General features: G+C 36.9%; 2 protein-coding genes across 7 annotated transcripts in view; one reads left to right on the plus strand and one right to left on the minus strand.

Annotated features, from left to right (window-relative positions):
* Window positions 1-7173, plus strand: part of LOC127873825 (translation initiation factor IF-2-like) — a 51217-nt gene extending 44044 nt beyond the window's left edge. For all 3 annotated transcript variants that reach the window (XM_052417822.1, XM_052417823.1, XM_052417821.1), the window contains 4 exons: window positions 2170-2307; window positions 3050-3202; window positions 4698-4838; window positions 5332-7173. In XM_052417822.1, coding sequence (XP_052273782.1) covers window positions 2170-2307; window positions 3050-3202; window positions 4698-4838; window positions 5332-5528 — 629 coding nt within the window. In that variant the 3' untranslated portion in view covers window positions 5529-7173. The remainder of the gene's footprint in view (window positions 1-2169; window positions 2308-3049; window positions 3203-4697; window positions 4839-5331) is intronic.
* Window positions 6586-24345, minus strand: part of LOC127873826 (vam6/Vps39-like protein) — a 41744-nt gene continuing 23984 nt past the window's right edge. For 2 of the 4 annotated variants that reach the window (XM_052417826.1, XM_052417824.1), the window contains exons 14-26: window positions 23615-23752; window positions 22956-23097; window positions 22313-22405; window positions 20714-20787; window positions 20001-20105; window positions 15956-16073; window positions 15141-15272; window positions 14293-14395; window positions 13086-13122; window positions 12040-12186; window positions 11548-11682; window positions 9669-9763; window positions 6586-7923 (exon numbers count right to left, since the gene is read on the minus strand). In XM_052417826.1, coding sequence (XP_052273786.1) covers window positions 7815-7923; window positions 9669-9763; window positions 11548-11682; window positions 12040-12186; window positions 13086-13122; window positions 14293-14395; window positions 15141-15272; window positions 15956-16073; window positions 20001-20105; window positions 20714-20787; window positions 22313-22405; window positions 22956-23097; window positions 23615-23752 — 1428 coding nt within the window. In that variant the 3' untranslated portion in view covers window positions 6586-7814. Of the gene's footprint in view, window positions 7924-9668; window positions 9764-10736; window positions 10856-11547; window positions 11683-12039; window positions 12187-13085; window positions 13123-14292; window positions 14396-14422; window positions 15012-15140; window positions 15273-15955; window positions 16074-20000; window positions 20106-20713; window positions 20788-22312; window positions 22406-22955; window positions 23098-23614; window positions 23753-24345 lie in introns of those variants that run through there. The other 2 variants (XM_052417827.1, XM_052417828.1) reach the window with 2 other exon arrangements.

A 24345-nucleotide genomic window follows, 5' to 3' on the forward strand; every position in this document is an offset into this window, starting at 1 on the left:
GGAGATGTGCATATTATCAGCGGGTTCTGGTCGGATGATTTTTATGCTCCCCCCAAAAAAATTCGGGGGAGAGCATATAGTCGCCGCTTTGTCTGTCCGACCGTCCTTCTGTCCTTGCACAATTTTTGTCCGGGCTATTTCTCAGCAACTAATGACCGGAATTCAATAAAGCTTAATGGGAAGCTTCACTACCAAGAGGAGATGTGCATATTATCAGCGGGTTCTGGTCCGATGATTTTTCACAGAGTTATGGCCCTTTGAAATTTTCCATTAACTGTACATAGAGTGCAATTCTTGTCCGGGCTATTTCTCAGCAACTAAAGACCGGAATTCAATGAAACTTTATGGGAAGCTTCACTTCCAAGAGGAGATGTGCCTATTATCAGCCAGTTCTTGTCGGATGATTTTTCACAGAGTTATGGCCCTTTGAAATTTTCTATTGTACATGTAGTGCAATTCTTGTCCGAGCTATTTCTCAGCAACTTATTACGGGCATTCAATGAAACTTTATGGGAAGCTTCACTACCAAGAGGAGATGTGCATATTATCAGCGTGTTCTGGTCGGATGATTTTTCACAGAGTTATGGCCCTTTGAAATTTTCCATTAACTGTACATATAGTGCAATTCTTGTCCGGGCTATTTCTCAGCAACTAATGACTGGAATTCAATGAAACTTTATGGGAAACTTCACTACCAAGAGGAGATGTGCATATTATCAGCTGCTTCTTGTCGGATGATTTTTCACAGAGTTATGGCCCTTTGAAATTTTCCATAGTACATATAGTGCAAATCTTGTCCGAGATATTTATCAGCAACTAATGATCTGAATTCAATGAAACTTTGTGGGAAGCTTCACTACCAACAGGAGATGTGCATATTATCAGCTGGTTATGGTCGGATGATTTTTCACAGAGTTATGGCCCTTTTATATTTTCTATAAACTGTACATATAGTGCAATTCTTGTCCGGGCTATTTCTCCCCAACTACTGACTGGAATTCAATGAAGCTTTATGGGAAGCTTAACTACCTTGAGGAGATGCGCATGTTATTTGTGGGTTCTGGTTAGATGATTCATTTAGAGAGTTATGGCCCTTTGAAATTTTTAAGTTGCTAAACCATCCATTGTATTATTTTGTCCAAAGTTATGCCCCTCAAGACGTTTCCTTTTATCTGAATATATAGTGCAATATTGTGACAAAACAAAACTTTGGGGAGCATCACCCGGCTCCGACGGTTTCTTGTTCACAGAGTTATGGCCCTTTGAAATTTTCCATTAACTGTACATAGAGTGCAATTCTTGTCCGGGATATTTCTCAGCAACTAAAGACCGGAATTCAATGAAACTTTATGGGAAGCTTCACTACCAAGAGGAGATGTGCATATTATCAGCGGGTTCTGGTCGGATGATTTTTTCACAGAGTTATGGCCCTTTAAAATTTTCTATAAAAAAATTATTGTCCCCCCAACTACTGTGCCCTCAAGACATTTCCTTTTATCTGAATATATAGTGCAATATTGTGACAAAATGAACCTTTGGGGAGCATCACCCGTCTCTGACGGTTTCTTGTTTGTATCAGGTGGAATCAACGAGATTAAATGCTTGATACTGTATTATACCTAAATTATACTGTTTGTAACAGTAATATGAACTGCATTGTGTATTTGCATTGAAACTGTGTATTTTCCTACACATATCAACAGTGAAACCGGAGGGGACTTATGGTTTGCGCTCTGTCCGTCAGTCAGTCAGTCTGTCTGGCACACTTTTCTGGATCCTGCGATAACTTTAAAAGTTCTAAATATTTTTTCATGAAACTTGAAACATGGATAGATTGCAATATGGAGATTATGCACGTCATTTCATTTTGTTCCTACGTCAAGAATTCTGGTTGCAATGGCAACAAATATATAAAAAAATACTGACAATGGTGGAGTTTCACCTGTAGGGGACAATATTGCTTGGCAATCTCTTGTTTAGTCTTATTTGCAAAAGAAGTCTTGGTATGATTGAAGTTGACAAATGTAGGGTGGCAACAAAGTAAGGAAAGGCAACTTGTTACCTGACCTTTGGCTATAAATCCTGTGGGGCTGAGTGGCTTTGAACAGATTTTAACAGCTCTGTATTAACATAATATGATTGGTTCACTCTAACATTTTGACCATATAGGTGATGTCTCTGGATCAGTGGAGGCGATAGTGGACACTCTGGCGACCTTTACCTCTGACATTTGTGACATTGACATTGTACATCATGGGGTTGGCAATGTTACAGAGATGGATCTGCAAATGGCCTCAGCATTTAACGGTAATACTTACATACATGTCATTGAAGAATTATTAATGTTAAGAAAGTGTGACACTTTTTTTTCTAAAATAAATGTTTTGCTTGTTTCAATACTTGTTGGCTGAACTCTTGGTTTTTTTTCTTAGATAATATGAGTCGTGTTCTGAAGAAAACTGGGCATAATGCTTGTGCGTAAAGTGTTGTCCCAGATTAGCCTGTGCAGTCCTCACAGGCTAATCAGGGACGACACTTTCCGCCTAAACTTGATTTTCGGTAAGGAGGGACTTCCTTGAAACTAAAAATACCATAAAAGCGGAAAGTGTCGTCCCTGATTAGCCTGTGCAGACTGCACAGGCTAATCTTGGACCACACTTTACGCACATGCATTTTGCCCAGTTTTCTCAGAACACGACTCATATATCTCTTGATGAAGTAAGTAAGTGTGGTCGGCCGTTTTGTATGTTTTAGCTAACACTTAAGCATTTAAATAAGCATTTGCCCTCGAAGCCATACACGGGTTTATTTATAATCTGGCTCATTTAGATTCTTGGATGAAAACGGGGCTTGTAAAATGTTCTTGTTCTCAAGTGATAATGTAAGAATTTGTGCCTACCTGGTCACACAAATAATTTAAATGACGGATCAGAAAGATTTTCTGTTTGCCTCTGCAACGTTACAGGGACCCATTTTACATGCCAAAAAGCATTAATGCCTTTGAAATAGTACAATGTCAAATATCAAATGTTTCTTGTTTGTGCCACAGCTGATATCTATGCGTTCCAACTGGATCCTGTTGCGTGCAAGTCCAACAGCAAGGTGACAATACATCACTACAACATTATCTACCACCTGTTTGCGCAACTTGTGGAACACATCAATGCCCAACTGCCACCAACTGAGAAAGAGGAAATCATTGGTAAATTGTTGTCTCTTTAAAGAAATATTGTTTTTGAATTGCATGTTTCTGTATTTGTATTTGAAATGCTTTAGCCTCTTATACATCTGTAAACTTTACCATAATTATTTTGTTTTTTCAAAAACAAAATGTAAAGAGTACTAAAAATGAATGATTGACGTCGGTCAAAACACATAGATTCTGCAATCCTGTATTAACCTGAGCATGGTGAGCTGTTGTGGGCAATCAACATTGCGTGGTATCAGCTTATAGCTGGTTTCAATTCGTCAGGCCAAATTTTCTTGCAATATTAATGAAACTTTGAGCAATGTTTCTCTTGACAATATCTAGGCTGAGGTTGATTCTGGGTCATGTCTATCCTTAAACTATGTCATGTCTGTCCTTAAACTATGTCTCTTTGACAGAACTTAGAAAACCTGGTTCTACCACTGTAGACGCAACATTTATGACACAGTCTATGTGAGACTTGGTCAGAACATATATCTTGACAATATCTTTGCAAAGTTCAAATACAGTTCATGTGTTTTCCAAACATTATGTCTCCTGGTCAGTCTTTGAAAAAAACATACCTATTTAGAAGCCACTTTTATTACTAAAATTAAAAACCCCATAAACGCTCAAAATCAACAAATATTTCCTAAAATATTTCCTAAAATAGCAGCGTTCAAAGCACAACATTTTTCTCATGAGCTGCCCGATGCCAATCTTGCGTTCGCTGATACAAGATCTAATATTGTCGCGGGAAATTCACATGGAATCATTGTCACACACAATATAAAAACGAGCATTTTGTATCTGGTTAAATTTATGTTATGAGATCACGTCTAGCGTTAAATTTTTCGCTATTGGTATAAGAAACACTGATTTTTTTATGTGTTAACTTTATTTTTCAAAATATTTTACGAATTATTTGTTGCGTGTTTATGGGGCTCTAATGAATCGTGGTTAGAATGTTTATCTTTAACACATGAAGTGCATATTTGAATCTGGGTCAATTTGGGTTAAGACAAGGTCACCACGTCATACTCAAAAAGTGAAAGTTCAGCCTCACAAGCAAGGAAGAAACCTTATTATACAATGAGATCCTCCATTTACAGTAAGGGATCAATTGCCATACCGTGGAAAACAAAGCATATGCACTAGGCATGTCACACATGTACATTACATTTGGTTTCTAGTAGCTCCTAACGTCACACTTGGACCAGAACTATTCAATAAACATTTAAGACAAGTCTTTTACAAAATGTGTGTCTTGAACTCAGAAGAGCGGTTCAGGGCCACCATGGTCTTCTTGGTTCTTTTCTCATATGCGACAGGTGAATCTATCTGTAATTAAGTTATTATACACAGTGACATAAAAATTATCCTTGAAAAAAAGGGTAAAGATACACATCATGATTGGCATTGTTTGCAGAGGGTTTGCAACATTGTAGTTTATACCCTGATGCTATTTCGATGATAATGTTGGGTGCCAACGTTCACTGCTGTGATTCAGGTGAGGCGGTGGTGCAGCAGTCATTTGAGATCACAGTGAAGAAGGACAAGGTTCAGATCGCTGGATGTCGCTGCCAGACGGGCTCTCTCATCAGGTCAAAACGGTTCCGGCTTATACGAGGGGAGGAGGTGCTCTACGACGGTAACTTAAACCCCCTCTTTTCTATTGGGAAGTTGTTTTTCCAGGCTCAATATATTTACTTATTATTATAACCTCTAAACATTAACAGAATTATGGCTTCCATTAAATTAAAATGTTTTTGAATATTCTCTTAGAAACCACCAAATGTTTTTACACTTCTTTTAACTGATTAGGACTACTATTAGGGTTTGCGTACAATATATAATTAAAATTCACGTATTTTAATGATTTTATATACATATAAAGCATCATTTCATAAAGTATTCTTTTTGATTCCATTTCTTTTAAAAAGATGTTGTAGTATTAAGACTGTTCTGCTCTGTATTTCTAGGAATAAATTCTACAAACTATGCCATGCTAAGTTACTTGTTTTATTCCTACAAAGTATCCAGTGTCAGACTATTGCTCTATAATAGACTCCCACAAAGCATTTACAGATAAACCTATATCTTGGTATAATTAGTCATACAAACACGTATATTTCTGGTGGCAGGTACACTGAGTTCTATGAAGCACCACAAGGTGGAGGTGAATGTCATCAAGACAGACCAGGACTGTGGACTCTGTCTGGATCCAGGTCTAGTCTGCGAGCCGGGAGACACCATCGTTTGCTACGACATGGTCAAAGTCAAACAGACATTAGACTGGAAACCTCCTTTTGACTTGAAAACAGATGACATTCCTACATAATTATCCCCTGCCATAGGCGGAGGGATATTGTTTTGGTGTTGTCTGTCCATCACTCCGGCACTTTTGTGTCCGCAGCCATATCTTGGAAGTGCTTTGGCGGATTTCATTGAAACTTGGTATGAGTATATATATATGGATAAGAGGATGATGTTCGCCAAATGGCATTGTACACCATCTGTTAATAATGGAGTTATGGCCCTTTGTATCTTGAACAAATGTTCACTTTTGTGTCCAGAGCCATATCTTGGAAGTGCTTTGGTGGATTTCATTGAAACTTGGTATGAGTATATATATGGATAAGAGGATGAGGCACGCAAAATGGCATTGTACATCATTTGTTAATGATGGAGTTATGGCCCTTTGTATCGTGAAAAAATGCTTTTTAATATAGGCTTAGAGCTTTATCTCCATTCACACATGAGCCAGAGCCATGAAACTTGCCATAGTTGTTCTTGATCATCTGGGTGTGCTTCACATTCAACACCCATAATCCTAGGGGCTAAGGTCAAGGTCACACATTGAGGTCAAAGGTCACAAATTTGATGAATTATTATTTAGTCATTCCTTTACTATGCATCAAGGGATTCTGTAATCACTGTCCACAATTATTATCCATTATCTAGCTGAGTGACAAATATAAGATCCAGGTTGCTATGGTCATGGTCAAAGTCACACACAAAGGCCAAATTCACACATTTTGATTAAATATGCCTTATTTGGTAAGGATTCTACCATACTAAAATGGATTCTCAAAATGTCCTGATGTAATTGTACTCGATTATCAGGCACAACCAGTCACTTATACCTTTTCTTTTAGTTTTACACCCATCCATAAACAAAATTTATTTGGCGGGTATATCAATTCAACGAATTTGCTTGTTATTAAGTGGTACCACAAGCTCGAAACGTCTGTTTCCTTATAGTCAAGATCAAACAGAAGGAAGATTTGTATTTAGTAAACTGCCTGTAACACCTGCTACAACATGCTTATACCTATTCATAAAAGGTGTTTAAGCACATACTTAAATCTTCTGTTAGACATGTTAAGGTAAAGGCAGAAGTTTTTTTAGTTTATTTCCAAAATAATCGCATGAACTGTTGATACAAATTCAAAATATCAATATCGAAAAAAAAGGGTATGACCTAAAGTTCTAGCAACGTTATGAGAAGCTTTTCCCTGTTCTGATATTTAGGTTACATGTTAGTGACGATAACGTGATTTTGTAAAGCTCTATGTTATATAGTCAAAAGCGCATTTGACATAAGAGAAAATAATGTGCAAGTAGAACAATCAAAGAAAATCAAAATGTGTAAAGGATTGAAAATAAGACTCTTTCACAAACAGTGAGGCTGTCAAGCCTATGAAAATAGAGATGAGGTCTGAAATTGTTTTGACTATGCACTGTACCGTGACAATATGTATGATACATCTATTTCTTAGTCAGTATGTATGTTTTAAGTCTGTGTTTGTGTAGATTAATATTTAAATATAAGATTGGATATCACTTATACTTGATTTTTTAGTGGCAAATTGTAACTTGGATTGTTTATTATAAAAAGAATGTTCAAAACATGTTTTTGATTGTATATTTAACTTGGATATATGGATTTGTTTGGAATTCAATAAACCTTGTGATACATTTCAGTAGTATTTTTTTAACTTTTTTTTTAATGTAATTGTGGAATAGACGATCTATTTGATATTGCAAAAGCGGAACAGTCAAGTTTAAGGAAGTAAATAGGAATAGTTTATCTTGTTCCATGAACTATTTACATCAAATAACATTGATTTCTGTCCCATGTGGAGCCTCTGCAAAACCAGATCCCCTTTTTCTTCTCATCAGTGAAGTGCAACATAGGTGTGAGCAAAGTGTAACTAGAAATGCGCCAGTAGAATAACGATTCCCCCACATCCCACTCTTAACTAAGAACTCCACTAATGTTGAAAGAAACTTAATTAAATATGAATGTGTGCAAGCTCACATGCTGGTTAACATGTTTGTGCAGTCTCATCTATTTTGCAACAATACTTCTTTAGTTACACAGCCAAAAAAGGGACATACATATGGACTAACAGGCTCATGGACAAAGACCTATCTCTTTTCTCCCCTTCTAAGTGGGGAAATACAAAAAACAACACTTGGCTCCGCAACAAAACTAGTTATACTGTTTTCTCTGGGACTCCAACTTTTGCTTGTTTTGAGACTTACCTAACATGATATGCTGCTTTCTTACTTATTCAATGTAGACTCTATTTAGTAAAATAACAAATGATCTTAGAAATTCTTATAACTTTATGTCATTTTGCTGTCCTGTAGTTCTTTCTGTAGCTAAGACGTTGCGTTTGTAACAAGCGTAATGCAGAAGTTGTCCCACGGGTGTGCGCACAAATACCCTGGAAAAAAAACCCAGTCCGAAGTCATATTAATTAATGCAGTATCACAACTATAACACCATAGAAAACTACTTAGTGGGTCATTAAAGTGCTTATTACCGGTAATAACGGTTACATAGTGAACTCTATATGCTGTTGGAACAGTTACATAGTAAACTCTATATACTGTTGGAACAGTTACATAGTGAACTCTATTTGCTGTTGGAACTGTTACATAGTAAACTCTATATACTATTGGAACAGTTACATAGTGAACTCTATATACTGTTGGAACAGTTACATAGTGAACTCTATTTGCTGTAGGAACAGTTATATAGTGAACTCTATATGCTGTTTGAACAGTTACATAGTGAACTCTATATGCTGTTGGAACTGTTACATAGTAAACTCTATATATACTATTGGAACAGTTACATAGTGAGCTGTTTATATTGTTTGAACAGTTACATAGTGAACTCTATATGCAGTTGGAACAGTTACATAGTGAACTCTATATGCTGTTGGAACAGTTACATAGTGAGCTCTATATACGTTTGAACAGTTACATTGTGAACTCTATATGCTGGAGCAGTTGCATTGTGAACTCTATATACTGTTTGAACAGTTACATTGTGAGCTCTGTATGCTGTTTGAACAGTTATATAGTGAACCCTATATGTTGTTTGAACAGTTACATAGTGAACTCTATATGCTGTTGGAACAGTTACATAGTGAACTCTATATGCTGTTGGAACAGTTACATAGTGAACTCTATATACTGTTGGAACAGTTACATAGTGAACTCTATATATACTGTTGGAACAGTTACATTGTTAGCTCTATATGCTGTTTGAACTATATAGTGAACTCTATATGCTGTTTGAACAGTTACATAGTGAACTCTATATGATGTTGGAGCAGTTGCATAGTGAACTCTATATGCTGTTAGAACAGTGACATAGTGAACTCTATATTCTGTTGGAACAGTTACATAGTGAACTATATATGCTGTTGGAACAGTTACATAGTGAACTCTATACACTGTTGGAACAGTTACATAGTGAACTCTATATGCTCCTGGAACAGTTTCATAGTGAACTCTATATGCTCCTGGAACAGTTGCATAGTTAACTCTCAATACTGTTGGACCAGCTACATAGTGTACTCTATATACTGTTGGAACAGTTAAACAGTGAACTCTATATGCTGTTTGAACAGTTACATAGTCAACTCTATACATGTATGCTGTTGGAACAGTTACATAGTGAACTCGATATGCTGTTGGAACACTTACATAGAGAACTCAATATGCTGTTGGAACAGTTACATAGTGAAACATAGTGGACTCTATACATTGTTGGAACAGATTCAACAGGATCGTAGTGGTGAACTTTAAATACTGTGAAACCGTGATACATTTTGGGGTAAATAATATCAACTATCAGTCTTTTTACTAGCTCGGTCATAAGGACATTATCACACAAGTATTACCTTACTCCGATTTCACAATTAGAACTAATGTGTTTCTTCTACGGGAATTACTATAAGCTAATCATTAATTAATGTGACCGTAGTTTGCAACGAAGAACAACATGAACCAAACAATTCCACCAGGTCATAATGTGAAATCCACAAGACCATACAACGCCCCGTACTTGTGTGTCAATGGCTGTTCAGAAGATTCGAATCAAAACAAATGATACCGGGGTTATGCAAATGGTATTTGTTACTTTTTCATCCCTAAAATATCAACTATTGTTACGCACTTGTTTGCGATCCTGAGGTTGCACTCGTCACAGCTGGTAGACTCGTCCACGTGAAGGATCTGTCGGCAGCACGACTCGCGCACCATCAGGCTCATCTGCACGAAAAACACGTGAACTGTGTGGTACATAAAACTGGCAACACAACTCGCGTTCCACCTGGCGTGCACGAGTAATACATGGACTGTATGTTACACTCAACTAAATGCTGATGCATAATATGAAGGGTCTAATGGGAAGGCAGGGCTCAATGCACGTGCGCTACGGGAAGTCCCGAATCAGCGCATGCTGTCTTAATTGTGTTGTATATACCGTTCTTACATAATAAGTAATGAAATGAAGGACGAAAGTGCCTTCCATAGGAATACACACGGTTATAAAGATAACAGGTTTCATATGCACATCAAGCTCTATGTCCGATATTATATTGAATTAGTTACAGCTTTCAAGGTTGTTAGGCCAGGTTTGATGTCTCAATCGGGTTGCTGTTTTTCAATGAGTTATTTATAAGGTAAAACATGGATGTGAACCAATATTTAAAAAAAACGGCCAAGTATTTGAATAAGAAATTCCGAATAGAATATTCTATTTTTAAATAAATTACTTGATATGCGGCATGAAAAGTAATCTGGTAGAACTACAATATCGCATGAGCAGCCGAATTATAGTCAGTGGATCTGTACAGTACGACACCGTTCAATACTGTCAAATCTGAACCATGAACAGACCATTTTTATGTAACAGTTTATTTGGGTAAACGGAAATATTAAATCTGCCTGCTTCATTCGCGCAATGGGTACACACTAGTGTTTTGCTGTGTTCTGCGCACCTTTGAATTAATTGAGCCGCGTTCTGAGGTTTAATGCATGTGCGTAAAGTGTCGTTTCAGATTAGCCTGTGTAGTCCGCACAGGCTAATCATGGACGACACTTTCCGCCTTTATGACTTTTGCTAAGAAGAGACGTTTAAATGAAGTCTCTTCTTAGCAAAAATCCAATTTAAGCGGAAAGTGTCGTCCCTGATTAGCCTGTGCGGACTGCATTATACCCAGTTTTCTTTAAACACACCTCAATTGATCTTATTGTTCTATGCGCTTCAACGTTGTTATTTGGCAATCAATGCGCCCACGCTGTAATCGCCTTCGATGCTAATTGCGCGGATGACGCGACCATATATGACGAAATGTCCCGCTAAAATGGCAAGTAATAATGTCCCGTTTAGGCGTGAACAAATACGAAAACAAAAGGGCATGAATATTACTATTCAGAAACTATGCTTACCGGAAATGAGGAAGATTATTCTAAATATACCATATTAAAACCAAATTTTGTTCGAAATAATTATTGCTTTCAAAATGCATAGAAAACCCCATTGATATAGATTTGTATGACGACAAAGAACATAAATATTCTTTCCACAAGTTTTGATATCTGGATCTAGAGGCGTATTGAAGTTTCGAATGCATAAAAAAAGGATTAACGAATATTCGAATATCATTTCAAGATTCGTTCCCATCACTAGAAAAAAGAACAAACATAAATAAGCACCGCCTCAAAATAATAACTTACGTAGGGCTTTCTGGTACACTAGTCTTGCTTGTGAAACTTATATGATTGATTTTGCGTCCGAACAGGTACCAGACGTAAAAGTCTGCCATTGCACACACATAACACGGGTTTAACTTATTGTTTGCAATAACTAATACGTGTAAATCAAGCTTAAACATCTAATCATGCAACTAATAGAATAGCTTGTGAAATGCTAGTAATGGACATTTACACATGTCTACCAAAATTATCTATCTATTACCATTTTGCAATTTGTAATGGCGTATATGACTTTAAATCAAGCAAAAGGTTCGTTGTAGGTGAACTATGCTTACAAATGTGTTGTTTTGTAAATGTATTTGCTTGGACACCATGATCATGTGAAGACGGGACGCGCTGAACGTCATGGCTTGTCCGAGAAAGTGACCTGCGCTTTTTAATGGAACATCCTCCGGAAACATCTTGATTGCCTATTAATGTAAACACCTTCAGATTTCTTCACCGTAATCAAACCCCTCCTACAACCATTCTTAAGTCAGTATTATTGTTTTATTAAGTAGTCGATACCTATTACATCAACATGTTGATTTTTAAGCTTTTTTATAATCGGTTAACACACTGTATAGTTGGGTTTCTTTATACACGCTATTTATTTAGAATATAAAAAGTTTGATCATTTATAGTACATGTAGTGCATGTGGTGGGACTTTCTCCAGGATTTCATGTTAAAATTGTCTACACAACAATAAAGAAAGCATGACTTTTTAAATACTAACATAGTATTTCCCCACGCACTAAATGATTGAGGACAACTTAAGCATACATACCTCAAATAGGTTAATTCTGGACGCATGCTCCTGCAGCATTGCGAGGGCCTCACCCACTCGGCACATGGGCTGCTTACTGTACTCCTGGAGCCCCAGTGACAGTGGGCCCGGGGGCTTGAGATACACCCGCAGTAGGTCAAGGTAAACCTTAGAATAGACAAAGACCTGAACATCTGCAGTCTCAGAACGTGCCAGTTTTGTAAATACATGTATACATCCGCGTTAGGTTCTTGCACACCGGCAGTCCAAGAGATAGCAGGTAAGGTGAGTGGAAGCACACCCGCCGAAGGTCCAGATACACATGCAGATATACACGGACTTGATCACGGACTATGTGTGAGTGTACAGACGCCCGCAGTAGATACATGTACACTTTCAGATATACAGAGACATGAACACATGCACGTTAAGAAAGAGAGCGGACAAGTTGGGTATAGATACTTAAAGAGGCAGGTGGAGATCTATACGGTACGAGAAGATCGAGCTACGCCTGCAAATACTTGTAGATATATATATATACATATATACATATATATATATATATATATATATATATATATATATATATATATATATATATATATATATATATATATATATATACCCCTACACATATAGTCTCAGAGAGTGAGCAAGCCATGCGGTAGAATTTAAATCCTTATTAGGTACATCTATAGATAGACAGAGACCCATACATCTGTGCTCGGGAAAGGTCGACGCGGAGTAGATGCACCATAAGAATATCGAGATGCATGCGCCATTTGCCTTCCCATGCCACAGGAAAATTCCAATTTAGTTAATGGCTTCATCTCAATTTGAATGACGATATTTGTGTTTCGCCTTTAACAAAGAAGTAACGTCTTTTGAACAGAATCATTCAATTTAATAGCAATGCAATTCACTTAAAAGGACGTGTTTGCAATACATAATTTGTGGTGCTTGGATAATATGTGGATAAAAAAACATCTTCAAAAGAAACAAACATTATCATTCAAGCTTATTATATCGACCAATAATTTTGAACTATGCAGTATGATGACACTAACCTCAGACCTTCCTTCCAAAAAGCTCGTGTTACAGTATCTGGAAATAGGGAGTAAACTAAATTTTGACGTGTAAAAAATCTTAAGCAAAGTTTAATACAACCGATTTTTTTCCCACTTTAAACAATGTTCGTAGTGGCTTTACTCATGTACGAATACGCTTTTGAGCATGTAAATCGCTAGAAAAAAAGTTAGTGGATGGGTATAAAGTTGATGTAAAATGGGTATTCAGAACAAGAGGTTTGTTACAGATGAAACAGCAGTACCTGATCGGTTTAATGTTGTTGGAGAAAGAACACTATTTCCATAAGTTTAATTAACCTGTTTTTTTATAGTTATGTCGAGATGCAGATGTTAGTTTTCACTTTTTTCTTATCAATAGAAACCAGATGTTACGTCTGAAAATCTTAAATATTGTGCATATTCACCACATGGCCCTCTACCAAGAGAGTTTTGTCGACCTGTATTAGTTGAGTCGGCGCAGGATTCAGCCTAAACTTTGTCAAGTATATGTATTTCGGTAACCATAGCAGCCACATTTTATTTGCAAAGAATGGAACAACCTTTTGAGCTATCGCATGATTCGGATTTTTCGGTCGGACAAACCAAGATCGGACAGAGAGAAAAAAGTAATTATGAACTTATCGCCCATTAATTCTCTATCCACAAACGACGTAGTTGCCACAGCATCCATATTTTAGTTTTCAGTCATTTCTTTAGCCAAAGCATCCACAATTTTTGACATACAAAAACAACATGAAATACCGTGCATATTTCCCGTATGCTCGTTTATCAGTATGTTTAGTTTCTTAAACCGTGCTTGCGTACTTTTCGATTTATCAATGCATCAAGATTGTTCAGACAGATAGACCAAGACAACTGAAATACTGTGTGTATTCCACACATGGCCTTCTATCCACATATCTGTTCCATCAACCTACCTTTAGTACTTAATGAGTTATCGATTTTAGTTTTCAATTATTTCTGCAATAATAGCAACCAAAGTCATTATGACAATCAAATTTAAATTACGTTCCACGTACCGAGTTTCATCAACTTAACTTAAATTCTAAATGCTTTATCGCTGGATTCATATTCGGACGGACAGAAATGGACAGACAGACGGTCTGGGGGAACTGAACAACTTTAAGTATGTCAAGCTCGTTCATTAAAAGGGTTACGTAGAGTTCACTGCAGATATCCGCCTTACTGTTCCGCCTCTCGCAGGTCGTTGAGCACGTAAACGTAGATGCCGAGCGCCTGGTCGTGCCGCCCCATCCGACCCAGCAGCAACGCCCGCTCCTCGAACAGACCTGGCGAAGAGAGGCTTAGTGCGAGGGTTAAAGAGGCATACCACACTCTCGAAGGAGTTCATCGTGTAACTGATTTAGTGTTGTTGTTTTTTAAGTCATCAGTGTTTTTATCAAATCAACAACTCGTCGGAGTTCTCTGTTATAAATAAGGACATGCTTCAGAAACACATAAGTTGCCTTTTGTCCGATTGTCAACAATATGTGAAAAGAATTTTAATTCTAACAGGATCTTAAACACATTTGGATTTTGATCGAGAATACTTTAAATAGAGAGCGGGTCAGTGAGGAGAATACTTTAAATAGAGAGCGGGTCAGTGAGTCCGATGTGTACTTAACGCAACGTCTTCTTGGTGTGTTGTGTTGTGTATTACGCACTTAAACAATATTTTGTTCATTTTATATTTAAAAAAAATCAAAATGTGTCATTTTTTAGCTGTATTTAAATGTTTAATATACATTTATTCACAAGGCATAATGCAGCTCAGAAAGCATATCTCTTAATTTATATTTCGAACAGTAGACTGCGATTGGTATAACAATCGATAGATCGTTGAAATAGTAGACTGAAATGGTATAACAACGTTGACTAGCATCGATAGATCGTTGAAATAGTAGACTGAAACATAATCACCACCTGTCTCATTTTAACCGATAAAAGCACAACACAAACACGTCAATACTATGCGGGGAAAAAATACAAATTATAAAACGCGGATCAAGAACAACACGATCTAAGAGCACCTACAGTTCATTGGCAGTTGCGCGAGCACGTGCTCGGGCCGATATAACGTCGACTTCTTAATAAACGTGAGCAGCTTGTGGCGGAAGTCGTTCAACAGCCCGTCCGAGGCCGGGCCCAGTTTGATCGGTCCGTCTTCTACAGGGGAATAAAGTTGTATTTTCAAATGGTGTTTTTTCTTAAACGATACTATATTTAGAATATATTTCAGCCACGCTTTAATGCATGTGCGTAAAGTGTCTTCTCATATAAGCCTGTGAAGTATGAACAGACTAATCACGGACGAAACTTTACGTTGTTATAGTATTTAAGTCTGACTGAGCGAAACTCGAATTAAGGCGAAATGTCGTCCCTGATTTGCCTCTGCTGACTGTACATGCTTGGTTTGGAGGACACTTTACGCACATTCATCAAGCCCATTTTTGTCTTTTTTCCCAAAGGTCATTGATATCATGAAAAAGAAGTTTTATTTAACTTTGTAATTTTCTTTTTCTTCTTTTTAAAAGAAAATTTTCAATTCGCAAATTGGTGAACAAGTAGATCTACATCAAATAAGATAATCGTTATCTGTCAGCACTTACCAAGAAAAATGGTCTCGTATTCTAGAAGCAAATAAACAATTTAATTATTTCGAATTCTGCACTTTATAAAGATAAATATATCATGTAACTAGTTACAATTGATAAAACATATAAAACCCATGCGCTGTATTGGTTATTGATAAAAAGGATTTAAAGTAAAATTTAAAAAATATATATCTGGTTTAAAAACATTTTAAAATCATTGACATAAGATCACATAAATATTTCTAAATTATAGACCGTGGTCCCGAATGGCCCGCGCGTTCTCAAGCTCGGCCACTACCGCCCCACGAAGTTTGGTGGACAGGGCCTGGTGTAACTCCTCCGTCACGTCACCCCACGTGTAGATCACGTGCTCCTGAGATAAAACGGCGATGGCATGGGTACATCATTGAAACCCACTGTATATTTTCCGTTATCGCTACAGTATACCACTAGATAAAGAACAAACATAACGCATTTGAGTGAATGCGGTTTCCGGCGATGATATCGTTGAATCGTTTTTAGATGGTCGCTTTAGCGACCGTCTAAAGTGCTTAATGTAAAATTCAGGTCGATACGGCCTAGGTATGATTAACCCAATACCCGCTTGCGTATCCGCGTATAATTTATGCAAGAGGTTTGAGTTCTCCAATTATGTGTATTCACAAATGGAAACATGATATTAATATCGGTTACATTCAATATTTTCGAACGGTGTTTTATAGAAAAGAATCAATAAACAATGATCGTATTGTACGTGTCGCGGAGGAGATTGTTTATGAATTATTAAAATAGTCCACTTTCTGCTGCGTGTGCGTGACGTAGTATTTTCGCTAAGCTCATTCATAAATCTGAGGCTGACGATAAACAAAGGGGAGTCCGTGTGAGAATAACGCAATAGTATAAGGTTACGCTTGTTTATATTCACAGATCTAAATTAATAATACGTTGACCACGAGTTCAACAATTAATACAGGGATACGATAGACAACATAAAAAAATGTTTCATTGTCGCTGAAACTGTTAAAAAAACATTTAAATATAACAATAATATTCTCTAAAAAATGTAGTGGAGCTGTTTTGAAATAAGGTTTGGAATTTTGTTTTCTAAATAACTTAATTCAAAACAAAAGTTTATTTATAGTGTTTTTTACTTGTTAGTCGCGTATTTACCGCATTATAATGTGTGTTATAATAGGCAAACCATACATTAGTAAAATTCAATCTGCCTTCGCACATAGAAGGAATGGGTCAATTAGGTGCTGCGTTTCCTTTGCTTACTTCAGTTAGCGGTCAATTATTTACGTAATAGCAATCACAAGGCTCCGGCTTCAAATGAATTGCGGAGCGTTCTAACATAATAAATGTCGTAGTCGCATGGTATTTGCGTTTGCGTCCTATTTGGTCACGTGGTTCTTTTTCGCGGGTGTTTTGGCATTCATGATATGAGGCTATTAATAGATGCGCCTGTCGATAAACAAAGGAACGTTTACGGGTTATAACAACGCAAAAGGTTACGCTCTCGCATTCAACTCAATGTCGTAAATTGAGAGATTCGGGAAAAAGTTGACGCTTATTTTTATTCTCAATTTATAAAACGTTGAACATAAGTTCAACAATAACTTCAGCGATACGATAGACAAAAAAAATGTTTCATAATTGCTAAACCCGAATATAACAAACAATTTATAATAATAATAATACGAATGCAATAGTAGAAGGTTAGTAGAAGGTTAAGCTTGTTTATATTCACAGTTCTCTATACATAGACAGTTGGATATGAGTTCATCAATTACTACAGGCATACTATAGGCAACATCGAAAATGCTTTTTAATCGCTAAAACCGAAAACAACTTAATATATTATATTAAATATATTTATAACAATAAATGTCTTTTAAAAATGTAGTCGGCGTATACGCTGACTTTGAAATAAAGTTAGCAATTTACTTTTCTAAATTATTAAATACAATTAAACAAAAGTTAAACTATTGTGTTGCGATTTTCACTTGTAAGCTGCATATTCACCGCATGAAATGCGTGTTAGCATTGTCAAACCACACATTAGTGTGAGTAAATAAAAAATATAATAGGGAGAGCACTTCATATGTGTCCTCATATGCCTTGTTATGAGTATCTTTCTTCACTATCGAATTATATCGTATGTTTATATTTGATTTAAACGCAGTTTTCTTTCGACACATTTAAATCCCACGTCAATAGCGCCGTCATGCGAAAATGGGTCTTATGCGTTTCGGCAAGCGTTTGTTAAACCCAACATGTGCTTTTGCGCAGTCAGGCCATAGGCGATGCTGTTCGCTTTAAAATCACTCAATATGTTATGTTTCTCCTTACCAGAAGGAGGGATAGCTGAGTGGGCTATTTATATGATGGGCACATATGGAATAAGACCCATTTTCGCATGACGAGGGTCATTACAAATCTCATTGCGAATTGAAAATGCCACATTTAAGAACAATGCTTTTTGATACAAAATTGAATTGAAAATAGCAAACTTGTTAATAATGGCAGCCTATCCACACATTAAGGAATGATTTCCAGACGTGCTGACCAAGTACGGCAAACATTGTGGTATGATAATTCAACGATTTTCTCTTATCGTGACACTATACTATTTCGCTAATGATTGTTTTCTCATCTTGGAGGCGAAAGTGAAATTCTGCGAGATGGATTGTAACGCGTAATTGTAACAGGGCCACAATTTGTGTCCTTTGAATTGAGCACATACGCAGTGATGTAGCAAAAATTCAGAGGTCGTATCTCGAATCAGCTTATTAAATATTCGAAAATATTCATGCGTGTCTGTTGGCGTTATGTAAAAGTCACTAAGATGAAAACTGAAACAGCTACGCCTAAAAGCGCATTAGTGCTCTATACCTATGTTTATGTTAGCGTTGTTGACACCGTGTGAACTGCTCGGGTAACAAGTAAAGCATAAACAGCAATGTTTATATACTTTTATTCCTCCATATACAAGATACGAAGATTATTGTACATTTTGAATTTGTATATGGTGTCAAAAATCAAAAGTTTTGTACACGGAACTTTCATAATGAATTTATATTCTTGGTGAGATAGTCATTTGATATTAGAAAAAAAAAAATATTCCTTAAATATGATGGTGACTGCAAATTTTCTTTATATTAAGTTATCATTACCATTTTCATCATACGTTCTATGCTTTCAGAACTTCCAAAAAGCATGTTGTTTTTATTTTGTCTTAGTTATTTCTATGAAATAATAAGGATGATAAAAAGTGCACACAAAACTCGACCCGTTCGCTATGACACAAACTTTATAAAGTTGAATGGCGTGTGTTCATTTCAAACTTGCGATTGATTTTCAAAAATGAATTGCGTGTTAAATTATGCAATAGCGAACATCTTCAGTGCCTTCAGCGCTTTGATAATGTTTAAGTCTGCGTAGCAAATGCCGCCCAACCCCCAACCGTAAAAAAGAAGATATGAAGTTTTTATTAAGTAATCATCGCGTAGATTGAAAATCTGGAGAAATATTCATGCGGATCAGTTAAACTATCTTTAAACATAGTTTTGACTTGATTTATCCACAACATTGATGTTTTAAACCAAAAATCGGATAACAAATGTACATCAATGCGGTAAATTATGCGTCCTTGCAGTGGAAACGCGTTAATAACGCCGAAGAAACGCAAATGATATTGGCTTTCTGTGACGTCAGTGTTTTTTCCCTCGCAAGTCTAAATATTGTACTTGGATACTACGACATTTATCATTCACACATTTAATCTTTATTGCGTTTTCTTTAACGTTAAGATGATACAAGTTAAAATGGTTTCCCAGGGCTTTCGACAACGTATATTACACTAGCGACCAGCAATACATTGCAACTGAACGCATAAAACACGCCTAACACACGGCATTTTACCTTTTTTTCCTAAATTTATTAATGTTAGCGGAGTAATTATTCGTATTGCTGAGATGCTTCTTGTAAAAAACCACGTTTTTTTTTAATCTAAGGGATTTAAAGAGCATTACTACATCTAGGAAACTGTAATCAAGTGATTTTATGTTGATAGCAGAAAGTGCCTCTAAGTGTTCAAATTTCTGTGGTTATGCGGCAACTGATTTTTTCGGCCTTATTATTTTATAAGTAGTTTTCTGTCATAAAAATGTAAGTTGAAACAGCTGCCGCACCGTGCCTCATGAAGCTGTTGATTAATATAGGGTGCGATTAAGTGTATGTCGGGAACCCTAAAACGCATCATTTTCACCACATTTGCATTCGCATTTACGGCGCTTACGAGATACTGAATAGGGACCATCTTGTCTAGACCGATTTTGTCCAAGTAGCTGAGGATGTGGCCCCGGGGTAGACCCCTCACCGTTGGAATGTCATCGGTGAACATCTGAAACATGTTAAGGTAGAGATCAAGTCCCATGTGGACTAGTTGCCAATACTGGGTTTTCTAGGTGGATTGCGTTGGCGTCCAACGTAAATATGCCATATGTGGTTCTTTTTCTTGACAACATACCACAGATGTCATGTCAGAACTTAATTATTCGTGGAAATTTTTTAAACAAGGTGGGAGCGTGTGTAGGGGAGAGGGGTATAAGAGACACTCGTACTCGCTTCTCTATAAGCAAGCTGTTTAAGCGACGCGGTAGAGCGAGTGTTTTAAAACTTGAATATCCCGGGTTCGATCCCTTGGTTTTTCTATCTGGGTTACAATATAGAGACTTTTCCAGGAACTAGCTCCATGAACAAAGCAAACATTTCAAAAACAGTACTTTATTCTGATTTTGATTACGATACACAAATTCTATTGTCAAAATGATGTGTATACGGCCGATAGTTTTAAACATGGTTGTTTATACCCGGGAAGACCAATAAATACGTTCGAACATGGGTTTTGGCAATGAATTTATGATCGCATTTTCCATTCGAAGATTCCGATATTTTGATTACTACATACAGGTAGAACCAGTGGCATTAAAGTGCAAACCACGCATGTACCTTGAGCGCTTCAAACTGGTTCTCATTGAAGACCCACTCTGCCCACTCGTAAATCAACGACAGGTGCTCCTCCCCTGCAGAGAGACCAAAAGGGTTTGAGAATTGTAGCTCGACAATAAAGGCGCCAACAGTTCTTTGTTTTCAACCATCACCGACCCTAATTATCTCTTATTTATTGTGTCGACCCTATTTTTTTCGGTTTTCAAGGTTGAATTTTCAATCGTTATTACTATTACGATAATATTCGTTCAATTAAAAATAAATTTACTAAAAATTAATCAAGAATATTTAATAACAAATACTGTTGTTTTAAATAACACTTTGACCGATTCCTTCATGTCATTTAAATTCTTATCAACGTAGGAAATAAATTAAGTGTAAACATGAAAACAGTTTGCCGACCTACCTTCTCTTATTATCTTAACCCATTTATGCCTAGTCAACTCACCCATCCTTCGAAATAATAAATTGGATCAATTTATTTCCAAAATTAGGGATGTCTTGTATATTTATTTCTATATTTATAATATTTCTTACAGAAATTCCTTTAAGCAAACAGCGGAGACCCTGATGAGACGCGGCATAATGCGGAATCTCATCTGGGTCTAAGCTGTTTGCCAAGGCTTTTTTCTAGCGCTATGCATAAATGGGTTAACCGACTTCGATCGATATTTTTCAATAAACAAAAAATTCTTCTTAACAGTTTTCTTCGTCAAGATACAATTATTCCTGTTTGAATCAATTACAGTTACATTTGTGATGATTTTAGTTATATCAATTTCAAGATTTAAACGCTTCTTTTATACCCTCAATAATAAAATATTTCTTCTCTCATTTAGAAATTAATATCAAAATTTTGTTTACAATTAATCACTTAATTAAGACTTTTTCCGGAACTATGCGGATACTGAACCTCAGGCCTAGTAAAAAAATGTATGTCTGCAACAACCCTACCGACCCTAGTTTTTCGTTGCGACTCTCAACTTTGTTATCTTCTTTTTGGCAGGAAGGGTGGGTGGGTGTTGGGGGGGGGGGGGGGGGGGGGTGTCCAGAATGAGTTTTCGATCATATTAGCTAAATTAACTTAAATTTGAACATGTACAGAGTAATGCATTGAGTTTCGGCAGATTTCTGGTATTGAACATACTTATACAAGTGGGAAATAACTTCCACATCGTATCAGGATTACCGAAAACAGTTTAAATCTGACCTTGATATTATTTTACATATATTTTTTTGCAAACAGCCGAACTTTTGTCCGCCTGACTTAAGTTAAAAGTACCTCGCGTATCGTGAAACGTTAATGCAGTTTTTCTCCGAGTGGGCCTGGAGGGGGGGTTGTGATGGTAACAATCACATGTTTAACCCATTTATGCCTAGTGGACTCTCCAATCCTTCTAAATTAGATCAATTTATTTCCAAAATTATGGTTGTCTAGTATATTTATTTCTATATTTAGAACATTTCTTACAGAAATTCCTTTAAGCAAACAGCGCAGACCCTGATGAGATGCCGCATCATGCGGCGTCTCATCTGGGTCTACGCTGTTTGCCAATGCCTTATTTCTAGACCCAAGGCATAAATGGGTTAAGGTCTTACCTAGCGACTGAAGTTTCTGAATGGTAGGCTGGATGGCGTCCAAGGGTGATGGGAAGACCTTGACCTTGGCGCGAGACCTCAACAGCTGCAGGACTGAAGTACGCACGCGTAATACGGTTGGCATATGGGTGACCATAGTTTACGAGTTGAAAGGATTAAAATATCAAATATGATCTATTTCAATACATACGTTAAGCGTTATTTTACGTGTATAAAATAACTACCCTGACATAACTATTGCATTTATATATATATACAAAAACTATCAATACACATACATGCGCAACTTAAATATTTGAAATAATCTTAAATACTTGTATTCATCATGTCGAGAACATAAGTTTAATAAAGTCGCTACCAAAATGCCTGTAAGGATTTAAGAGCTAACGAACGTTGTACATGTACACGTATTTTTTTTTAACTTACAGATGCAAAGCGTTTTTCCTTTTTGATTGTTAATGATATATTAATGTAGCGATTAAGAAAACATTTTTTTTTCACGAGCGTAATTTTGCTCCTTCTAAACCAAGTTTACACCCATATTGGAAAATGAGACGTATTTAATTGTCATTTTCGAATCTGTGAACAAGTCTCTTTAAAGCTTCGGTCAACAGTGCATTTGGATTGGTTGGATGCGTCTTACTTTCGGCGTGCATCGCGTGCTCCTCGTACAGTATGATGAGCTCGGAGAACAATTCTCGCTTAGTGAGCACGCGCTCCGCCTCCCCGATGTTCACGTGGTTGTCAGGCAATCGTAGCAGCGGCGCCACTTCGTTGTGGTTGGTCTAAAGAGACACGCGTCAGTGGCATGTGAACGTAAGATGACACATTAAAAGTGCTTCAAAACAGCTCATAGCCAAAACTTTCTTTTTTTTTAAATTTAAATTTATGTACAATTTTTCAAGTTATTGCACCTGAATGTTCGGCGTTATCCTTTTATCGCGAATTTACGTAGGTAAATCTTCAGAGTGACAAACACTAACGAAAATAAAAGATTAATCATCTCCATTAAGGCAGTTGTTGTTGTATGAATTGGTTGTTCATTACACAAGAGCAAATCCGCAATAGTCTTTTCACAGCGTCGTTATTTAAATTATGTAAATGACGATGCCCGTGCCTTAATTCAAAAATGAAAAAAAGGTCCGGGGCATCAAAATTGTACGAACAAATAACCAGGATGTCAATATAATGTAGGAACCTATGTGCGGGCTCCAAAAGATGAAGGAACCATTGTCCTGGTTGTAAATTTAAGCATACAAACCATCGTCTGTATGAACCATGTCCGTGATTCATTTCTCTCACCTGTACGTAGCATTTAAGCAGTGTTGTGTCAATGACCGACAGAGCATTCTTTCGAGTTTTCAGCGTAACGTTCTTCCGGTGCTCATATATCACGGATCCCTCGGTCAGGTCCTGACCCCTAGCAATTATCGCCCGCTTCTAAGACGATGAAGATCAAAAAAGAAAACGGCGTGTGAATTCTTACCCAAAGATTTGAATAACTTATAAGGTAAAACCTTTAATAACTAGTTTTAAACAAGTGGAACACATGTGCCTAGTAGAATTTAAGCGGTATTGCGTCGTTTATTTAAATAATACAATCAATTATCATGACACTATTTCAGCGTTCACGAGTAAACTACATGCACGTCAATGAACACATGTTTATAAAAGAATACAGTCGAATTAGCAAAATTAAAAAAACATATCCTAGCAAAGTGGAAGACTAAATAAGCTTTTCCGATCGACGATAGTGGCCGATGGCGATGGGGTCGCAATAGTGAAATGGATATGGCGTCCGCCTTGCGACCGGAAGGTTCCTGGTTCGATCCTCACTCGTGGATCTTTCAAAAGACAACACGTGCTTGATCTTTGCAGCGTGTGTGTGTGCGCGCGCACGTGCGTTGGTGCTTGTATGCGTGTGTGTTTAACGAAGTTTGTAAGATTCGCCCGCATCTGACACTTGATTATGCGAGGACCCAGAGTGTGTTCAAACTCTGGACGATATAAGAATTATAGCTGCTCAAGATATT

Source organism: Dreissena polymorpha, chromosome 3 (genome assembly GCF_020536995.1).
Source record: "Dreissena polymorpha isolate Duluth1 chromosome 3, UMN_Dpol_1.0, whole genome shotgun sequence".
Classification (NCBI taxonomy): Eukaryota; Metazoa; Mollusca; class Bivalvia; order Myida; family Dreissenidae; genus Dreissena; species Dreissena polymorpha.